Source organism: Oxyura jamaicensis, chromosome 14, assembly GCF_011077185.1.
Source record: "Oxyura jamaicensis isolate SHBP4307 breed ruddy duck chromosome 14, BPBGC_Ojam_1.0, whole genome shotgun sequence".
Classification (NCBI taxonomy): Eukaryota; Metazoa; Chordata; class Aves; order Anseriformes; family Anatidae; genus Oxyura; species Oxyura jamaicensis.
This window is the reverse complement of record NC_048906.1, coordinates 9,156,743-9,166,579: the sequence shown is the minus strand read 5'-3', so window position 1 is coordinate 9,166,579 and position 9,837 is coordinate 9,156,743. Positions and strand designations below refer to the sequence as shown.

Sequence of the window (9,837 nt, the reverse complement as noted above, 5' to 3'; positions counted from 1 at the left end):
CAAATCTTCTCTGCCTTTACAAGAGAGGTAACACTTATTAATGTCACTCCTGGGGGAAAATACTGCAAATTAAATTCTATCCCCTGATCTGTATTCTGTGAGCCAAGGTGTTTACTCACAGCATCTATTTGTCTATTCAAAAATGGCTGTGCATGTGCGTGTCTGAATTTTGCACATGTAAATATTTACATATTTGTGTAATTCTGTGATACATGACATGCATTACACACCTGTGGTGGGTGATGGGGGAATGCATTATGAGTTCTTACACAGAAGAGTGGATGTCTCCTGCACATCATGTCACTGCCAGAAGAATTCTCCTTCGTGACAAACGCTTCCTGGCCTCCCAGAGCAGATTGTTCTCTAGGCAAACAAGTTGTCAGGCATGGGCCATAATAACAACTTAAAATGGGTGGAAGGAACCTGTAATTTCAGCACTGAGTTGTCATGGCAGAAACTAGCACTATCCAAAAAGTAGAACTGCAGATAAAAGTTCTCTCTTATCAGGCAGACCTAAAGGAAGTAGAAGCAGCAGGACTTAGTACCTCCTGCATAATCTTCCTCAGTGAGACCACAGACGGAGCAAGCCACCACCTTCAGTGAGCAGCCCTTGCTGAAGAGTCATTGCAGCTGCAGTGCTCCTACATGAGATAAATGCTGTCAGTTTTCACAACTGACAGGGCCACGATGATGGGCACCAAACCACACCTTCTCCTTAAAGCAGGTTATAACAGTAGGTGCTATCATGTGGCACAAGTTGGCCATCTCTGTATGTGCATGACTTGTGTAGCTTCAGGCACGCAAACCAGCAAACAAGCCTCTGATTACGTGGGTGTGTGCAAGTGGTCACTAAAGCGTAGTCATAAGTGGTCAGTGGCAGGGCTCTGAAAATCACAGGCAGCCAGTATGTTCTGGACAAGGCTGCTGATGTGGATATGTTGGTTTATCAGCTCTTCTTCCTCCCAGTCCTCAAGTTCTTCAAAGCAGAAAGCATCACAAGGCCAAAACCATACAGATGTAGAAGATTATTTAAAGATCCTCCTGCTGTCTTCTACTACAGAACTGCTGTAAGTTAGCTAGCTCATGAGTATTTTCCTCTGGCTCCTTAGTCTCCAAAGGGCTTCAAGAACATGGCCTTCTTGTCTTGCAAAGAAGTAGACTTGTTCCCTATGGTAATATATTTTCTAGATTCTGAATGAATTTCACATCTCCTGCTCCTTTTATTTCTATGTGATGGAGATCTGCAGCATAGACAAAAGTAGGTGCTAGAAACATGAACAATTCAAGTAATTCTCAAAGATGATAAAGGAGGTCTCATCTTCACAAAAATCTTCCCAGATTTATGTTTAAAATAGGTGTTTACAATATGTGCCCTATTCTACCAATTCAGAGCCTATTAAAATGAGAAATCGCATAGCACAAGACTCGCTCATCTTTACCATACATTGGACCTTACTCCACCAAAGGCTAGATTTCTCTTGGGGCGTATCTAGTATCTTGTCTGAATACTTCCTCTTTTTGTACTACCCAAACTACAGCCAAGCCAGTTTTTGCTTCCTCTTTTGTTAATGCTTATCTAAATATAGTGAAAATAATGATATCAAACTTATTTGTTTAAAGTTGTGTAAATGTCTTTGATTCATAATATCCTTGCTAAATCTGTGGTGTTCACGGGGCAGTTCAGAGGTCAACTGAAACTACCGTGCTAACTCAGCTGTTAAGGGTGGCAGCAGGAGATGGAGTCTGCTTGGTGTGTTCCTCTGTTCCCAGAGGGAAGTAGCATGTTCTTAATGCTGTTTTTTCCTGGACAACTCAGTCTAAGGGTTTGGAGAATTCGTGTAGAGGTTTAACAAGATTTTACTCTCCGATGGGGGCATGTAGTACCAGCCTCCACCTAGCATGCAGGTTTCTGTGGGACTGCACAGTGTGGTCAGGGGACATGAGTGCATCAGTGGCATGCAAATGAGCTGTTGCAGCTGCCAGTACTGGATGTGACATATATTGCAAAAATGCTTCCTGATATTAAAGGTTGCATTGAATCAAGTACCAAAATACTGTCCTGGTCGTGAAGAACAGATGCAGTATTTTATTAGATATTAGACAAACTAGTATCATACCAGAAGCTTAAGGATAAAAGTGTCTTTAAATTACTGTAGTTTTCAGTTTTAGACAAAATGAGAGAGTATTGGAATCTTCTTTAAAAAAAACCTGTTTATTTTCTAATTATTCTTTTGCAGCAAAGGACAGTCTCAAACATGGAAAATGTTTCAGGTGAGTAGTGGAAGAACTCTTGTCTGCACACACGTTGCATTGGCATGGCATTGTAGTAGATGTCCAAAAATTCTGTCTGTCGGCGTTTTGAAAAACTGATTAATCATGCAAACACAATCTCCAGTGTCATTCTTCATGCAAAGTTCTATTTTTCTTCTGCTTCCTTTTGATTTTCTTTTTTTGGGTACCACCTGTCTTTTTGCATTAAGTGGAAAGACAAAAATAAAATTTAAAGAAAAAGGCAAAACCCAGATTAAAAGCCCAAGCCAAAAAAAAAGCCAGTTCCTTCTGCAGCACAAAAACGTGCTGTCTGCAACAGTCAATGGCTGATTCTAACTTAGATAATCCAAAGTAGGTCACCTTCATGAGTCTTCCAGACTTTCCAACTTAGTAACTCAGAAGGATAATAATACAATTTTTAGTTAATGAGAGAACATCAGAAAAAAAGAACTGCAGGAAGCTGTGAACTGCAATATCTCCTTATTGAAGGCAGAATGCCACATGGCAAGAACAGATGGGTAATCCGTTCGTGATTATCCTGGACCACTGGCTGAAAGGAAAAAGCTGTCACAGCACTGAAGGCTGTATATAAATACATATACATGACATTTCCCCTCACTGGTAGTAAAAGGTTATATATGCTAAAGGATTATACAGAAAAGGCGACAATTTAGTGTGATGGTGAAGGGAGTAATTCTTCCATTTTCCCTCCCTTCTTGAAGTGGAGCATATGTCAAGGTCCTGAACTAAATATGTCTCTCACAAGGAAGATGTAATATATATTCCACACATATACTACATATCTTATATAAATTAAATGTAGAAAAAAAAAGAAAGAGAAGAAGGAATATTTATGTTGCTAATTTAAGATATTGTTACTGGAACAAGATGTTGCTGTTAACAATTTGATTTCTGGATATATGTAGTGACATTAGAACTTGTGTTTCCAAATTGTTAAGTAGTGAAACAAATCAATAGCAGGTTAAGAATGACTTGCTGGAATCTCAGGCTTTACAAGACCACCAGAACCACAGGTGTTCCTTGCACACACTGGTGACATCTCCATGGACATTAGCTCTGGCAGAGCATGCTAAGAGAGAACGCGGCCTTTGTAACTCACTTGGCAAGGAGCTAGATGTAAAATGAGCACATAGAAATGAATCTTCAGGATTTGGTCGTCTGTGAAGAGACGTAATAGTATTAAGTGGTGCACCTACCTGAGTGGTCAAGAATGTAGATGTAAACCATAAAATGACTGGAGAATATAGTATAAGGTAGTGATGGTGCTGTGGTTTCAATAAAATCAAGATGGATTTCCTCTACTTCTAATGTATTGCAATATGCCAATTGTTGTTTTGTTTTGTTTTCCTGAGCAGGCACTGAACTATACCTTGAGAAGCAGAAATTTTTATCAGCCTCTCAAAGAGTAACTCCTTAACCTATTTTGCTCTTTCAGGTTTGATGCGTAGACCAGTAACACCAACCTCTCGAGGAGAAGGTTCTCCTCCATATGCACAGTGCCTTACTGAAATGATAGGGGTGGTATGTTTTTCTTGCTAGTGACAGAAGTCGGGGTAGGAAGGGAGGAAGGAAATTGCCACTTGTGGGGAGGATGCCCTCATCTCTGGGAGATACCTCTACTGTTACTGCAGATTACTTATAGTACACGGCTCATGCTCATGGCTTATTTTGAATAAAAAAATCTTGTTTTATAATGGAGTACATTAGGGACACTTGTCCTTAGAAAAATCAGTTCATTCCAGCTATGCCTTTTCCCCCTTCACCATGATAATGTATGTGCAATCTAAATTTTGATGCAACAGGGACATGTCTGTTTTTAAGAAAAATGCAAATCTTCACTCTGAAATAACTTAGTCTTTTGCTGAATACAGAATGTGCTTCTAAAACATCTATGAGTCAGCCTGTGAGTTGGAGTTCAGATAAGCCGGTAGTGTTCATTCACCAGATGGACCGTAAGCTCTTCAAAGCAGAGGAAAGGATATTGCTTATTAACACTGCTCTAAACTTCATTTATTTCCTTTTACATAACTCAATTTCAGACTCTGTTTATGTTGTAAGGAGGAAGAAGGGTGTATTTTAATAACAGGATAGGTAGATCTAGAGTAAAAATGTTACTGGAACAGCATCTGGTTATTTATTTATGCTACTCTGGGTAGCTCAGATTGATACCCATGTCCCCTCACATACACCCAGGCTGAATTATTACGCAGCTGTGAAGAGGTGAAAAATAGTTAAGCCAATTATCTGTTAGGATTTTATGGCAAATTAGCCAGGTCACATTAGTTTTCTATGCTTAAAACGTCACCTCTTTGACTGCGAAGTGCAACCACGATAATACTTTTCTATTAAAAATCAAATCTATTTTCCCTCTTGTACTTTGTGCTAGACACTAATATTCTCATAGAACATGAGCAACATCAGAAATTTTCAGTGGTAACTCTCACAAATGTGCTCCATGTAGACAGACTAAGTCATCCCTGATGCAACATAGCTCTCTTGAGCTGCTATTATTCATGAATGTGATCATAGGATAAGTCCATTTTATGTTTTTAACTTTTCTGTCATTTCTGATTTGAGTTTAGTCTTAGGATTTGTGAAGTTCAGATTTTCCATTTATGTTGTTTGTTTTTTTCTTTTTTCCATCTTCAAATTCTCAGGAATGCCCATCTTGCCTTTTTTACTTCCTAGTTTGAACCGTTATAGCACAGGGAAAAGATAGTTAAATTATGCTGCTATTTACTTCTATTTGGCTGTTTTCTTTGGAAACAGCGGAAGGATGTTATGAGCAGTTAGTGGTCACTGGTCATGGTATGGTTTTAAAAATGAATGCTTTACCTCCTGCATTCTCCTATTTTATATAGGAGATATATAAACACAAGGGAGAGGAGGATGCTGTTGAAGAGGAAGCCTGCTCTCCTCCCTGCTCAGCGCACAAGTGTTGCCTGCTGGGGCTCCCATCCATACACTGAAGACTCAGAACTCTATGGCCTATAAATTAACATGGTTTGGAGACAAACTTTTCCAGACATGCTTTCAGTAGCACACACACAAGACTGAGCATGCACAGATACTCTTCACTGCCTTAATCAGTCACAGTGATTATATACAGAAATTAGGAAAATCCACAGATATTCTCCTGTATAAAAATTGCCTGAAAATCTCAAGGAAATTTTCCAGTAGGTCCTAAAAATTTAAGGAAAGGTGAATCAAAATTTGCTCATAATTACTGCTGTGTTTCTTTTACAGTGAGCAGCATCACCCTGTGCTAAAATGTTGCCTGGCTGTCTGTGGTTTTATCGTCACGCATCATGACCTTCGCTGGTGAGCTTGTCAGCCCAAGATTAACAGGAAGGAATCAGCTCTGCCGTCACACTGGAGAGCTACGGTAGGGGCTTGGAGAAAAAAAATGGAAATGAGGAGTGTTGCTAGTAGCTGTAACCAGAAGGAGATTTATAACCCTCTGAGCAAAAGAGCGTCTGTTAAAAATCCTACTAGTTATGTGATGCTTCTGGGGAAGATCTTGAAGCAGCAGTGAAAACACAGAAAAGTCCTGTTGCTGCTTAATGAAGAGTCAGTGCCCCTGCACAGCACACAGCATCTCACGGAAACATGCACGGTTTGTACTTCAGGTGGTAAAGTTCATGGTGTTTTTCTTAGTCAGTTTGAACCCATGTTCACTAAATAGTTGAATTCTGCTTTTTTAGCATTTCTGTGGAATTATTTTTAATGTCTCCTATTTCAGAAAGAGGTGAAGAGGATCAGAATCAGGCCTCAAGGTCTACAGCTCTTCAAAGCTCGTGGTGGTTCTGTTGAAGTTCTGCCTGTTCAAAGTCTGTCTGTTGTGGCTCCTTGAGTCCCTACCCTCTCCAGGCCTGAGGGAAGGCTGCATGGGGCTGTGCCATGCCAAGATCTCAGCTGCTCTTGCTGCTTTTGAAAAGGTACACACTGTCAATCCCAAATGGAAGGCACCTCTGTCTGGTATTTATCAGCAATTTGCTTAAGTGCATTTATAATGCAGTTATTGGATGACTTTGAGTAAAAAGTATCCATTAATATTCCAAGCTGTGTAGACTGTCCCATCAAAAGTGTTTGAAAATACTTTGAATCTCTGTATTTTTTTGGTTCAAACAATTCACTTTGCTGTGCCATGTGGCCAGCAAATCTGATGTGTGTGCAACTGGTGCAGAAGTCTGGCACTGCCAAAATTCATTAGCACGAGATTTCTGCTCATAATGAGCAGTTTGCCATCATCACAGATGGCAAAAATGGACGCTGCCCCACGGCACGAACCAGAGGTGAGCCAGAAAACGGCCAGCCTTCACACAATCACGGGTGTTTGTGCTGTCTCACCTGCAAGTTACTAACAGTGTGTTTTGACCTCTTCATTTAGAGATACCTTGAAGTCAAAGATACTCTGCCTGTGGACCTCTTGGACACCATGTGTTGTATTTGGGCCTGATTCAGATCTTGCTGCTCTGAGGAGTAACAGCACTGGCATCAATGGTTTCACACCAGGACGGAGCACCATGAAGTGAGTGAGTACCCAGCAGTGCCAATGGCAGGTACAGGACCACAGTGCCCAGACCACCAGGCACAGAGCAATACCTTGCCAGTCTTTTTTTAAAGATTCAATTTCCCATTGGAAACTAAAAAAACATGTGTTAAGGACAATAGATTATTTGTTCCTAAATGTCATATATCTTTCTGATCATGAGATTGTTATTAGAAATTAATTGTAGCATTGGAAAGTTTTTGTCCAACTGTGCACAACTGTGTAAAGCCAAATGCCGGAGCTTCTTAAGTCTAACCTGCCGCATGCTTCATCCTCTTCTGTAACACTGTGTCAAAAGATACAGCCTGAGAAACTATTTGTAGCCTCACTGGATCCTGAGGAATATCCCCTTAATACAGGATGCCTCTGAATCTTAATACTTGTCTCATTATTCTTCAGATTAGAAACTGAAGTACTTCCAATGTGAGCAAAATCCTACTGGTCTGTGCAAATTTTACTTTCCTTCCATCGAGAAAGAGAGAAAAAAAAAAAAAAAAGCAATTGTCTTTATCAGAAGATATTATTTTTCACCTTTGGACTTGGTGTGTAAAGCAGAATTGGGCTTACAGAAGGAGGCACTGTGCGGGCAGATTGGAAAAGTCCCTGCTTCACTACCATCATCAGATAATGAGATCTCTCAGATTAGAAAGCCAATACCAGTGCGGGAGGAGAAGGGGACAGAAGTAATCCATTCAGAGCAGTTTTTGTGCCAGCGGGCAGTTAATTACCGCCACCCCACAGCCGCTGTCTCCGCGGCCGGCCTGAGGGGGGTCGCACCTTTCCCGTCTCACCAACCCCTTCGCTTCACGAGAAGGAAGCGAAATTCCACGGACCACCATTTGTTGGTTTTAAAAGACAAAAAAACATCGGGGAGGGGGCCCTGCCGGGGGGGCAGAAGCCGCCGGGATGAGGGGCAGAAGCGCTGTCTCCGTCCCGCTCGGGCGTCGCCGCCCGCCAGGTGCCGCCCCGCCGCCGTCCCTCAGAAGATGGCAGCCGCCGCGCCCCCTCCCCGCCGCCCTCCCGCCCGCTCCGCCCCGCTCCTCCCCGGCCCCTTCCCCTCAGGCAGGGCCGGGGCTCGCCCGCCGGCAGCCCCCCGCCCCTCTCGGCCGCTCCTCCTCCTCCCCACCGCAGCCTCCCGCCGCCCTCCCTCCTCTTCCTCCTCCACCCCCACTCCGGGGCTCGCCCCGGCTCCCCCCCGGTTCCCCCCCCCGCTTTCTCTCCCCGAGCCCTGCCGCCTCCCGCGGCGCGCACCTCCGCCTTCCTCCCCCTTCCTCCTCCTTCCTCCTCCTCCCGCTGCTGACGTGTGGCGCTGCCCGGCTGAAAACTCGGCGCCGCGGCGGATGCGGCGGCTCTCGGCAGCGCGGCGGCGGCGAAGATGGTGGCGGCTCCGTGCGCCCGCCGGCTGGCGCGGCGCTCCCGCTCGGCGCTGGTGGCGGCGCTCACCGTGCTGCTGCTGCAGACCCTCCTCGTCTGGAATTTCACCTCCCTCGACGCCGGCGAGGAGCAGCAGCGTGGAGGGGCCGGCCGAGAGAAGAGAGACCGCGGCGGTGCTGCCGGCGGGGACAACCGGGAGCACCCGCAGCGCCGCGGAGCCGGCGCCCTGCACGGCAAGGCCATGGTAGGTGCGGGTACCGCGGGCTGAGGCGGCTCCGTGCCGGGGGTCGGCGCCCGCCGCCCGCCCTGCAGGTGCCGCCGAGCCCCGTCCCCGCCGCCGGGCAGCGGCCGTCCCCCCGCGGAGCCCCTCGCCCTCGGGGCTCGGCTCCTCGGGGCTCCCCCCCGCGGCTTTGTCGCCCCCAAAAGCTCGCGGGCTCGGCTCCGGCGCGATTCAACGCGGTGATGGGAGAGCTCGGGGGATGCTGCAGGCGTGCCCTCTCTCTCCATCACGTCTCGTTTTGTACTCGTGCGAACTCCCCGGGTTGTTGCTGAAATCCTTTAGGCCTGGACACGCAGGGGGGCTGCCTCCCCGGGTGGTCCCCAGCTCCTGCCAGGTGGAAGGAGCTGAGCGGTGCTGGAGGGCGTGAAGCCCAGCAGTGTGCCTTGGTGCCTGCCCTTCAGCAAGGGAGAAGCTGCCTTTGCTTCCCATGCAGTCCTTTTACTGGGATGCTCGGGATAAATAAGTTTTGTATTGTCCCTTAAAGTATGTGCACGTTTTCATTTTTTTACATCTTCAGAGAGAAAACAGGGGCTGGGGTCAGTGATGGCTTCGTCCCCGGAATGACCAGGGCAAGGTGCCTGGAGCTGTATCTGAGCTCATGGGCTCTGGCCCTACCTAGCACACAGGGCAACTTTCAGGCAGCACGTACCTGTGCTGTGTGTGCAGGGCCTCGTGTGTGTTCGAGATGGGAAATTTAAGATCCTGGCTCGCTGCATTCAGATTTTGTCTCTGTGCATCATCTTAGGTTGGTGCTTACTGTGTTCGTTAGCAAACTATTCAAACTGCACGATTTTCATCCAGTACTACTATCTGTCTTTTCTGAGTAGCCTTTCATTTGTTCATCTTCCTTTCATTCTCCTCGACCATTTTCCTTCTGGGTCTCTCTGTGTGGGTTAACAAAGGCCAGGCTATGGTGAGGGTTCAGTACTGGGGCTGGCTGCTGGTCTGCAGCTCAGCACCTGACAACTTGGGGCTCTCTAGGAAATCCTCCTCCTCCATGGGGCTCCGTGACACATCAGGACAAGCACTGGCTGCAGCTGTCCTACAAACGCCCTGGCTCCGTGGCCGGTTTGCGCCCAGTGCACTGTGCCGGGCGCTGCACTCAGGGCTGAGCATGTTGGCTAATCCTTTCCGCGCTGGGAACAGAGGATGCGACCGGTTGGATGCTGGCAGCTGTGAATCACTGCTTTGTGCACACAGATTCAAGCAAAGACCTAAAGATGGAGCACTGGGGCTCCTAGTAGAAAATGTGTCTTAAAACGCACACCGGGTGTACCAGCTTTCCCCTTGTGGGGAGACACCGGGTGTTCCACAGCTGGTGTTGCTGTAAAGAACTGTG

General features: G+C 46.0%; 1 protein-coding gene and 1 long non-coding RNA gene across 3 annotated transcripts in view; both read left to right on the top strand.

The window, feature by feature from the left end:
• Positions 1–1,673: 1,673 nt before the first annotated feature.
• Positions 1,674–5,623, top strand: LOC118174114. Its single transcript, XR_004754546.1, has 3 exons — positions 1,674–1,776; positions 2,238–2,271; positions 5,539–5,623. It is a non-coding gene; the product is annotated as an uncharacterized LOC118174114 (long non-coding RNA).
• Positions 5,624–8,058: 2,435 nt separating this feature from the next.
• XYLT1 (xylosyltransferase 1) overlaps positions 8,059–9,837 on the top strand; it is a 189,008-nt gene continuing 187,229 nt past the window's right edge. The window contains exon 1 of one of the 2 annotated variants that reach the window (XM_035339163.1): positions 8,059–8,462. In XM_035339163.1, coding sequence (XP_035195054.1) covers positions 8,220–8,462 — 243 coding nt within the window. In that variant the 5' untranslated portion in view covers positions 8,059–8,219. The remainder of the gene's footprint in view (positions 8,463–9,837) is intronic. The other variant, XM_035339161.1, reaches the window with a different exon arrangement.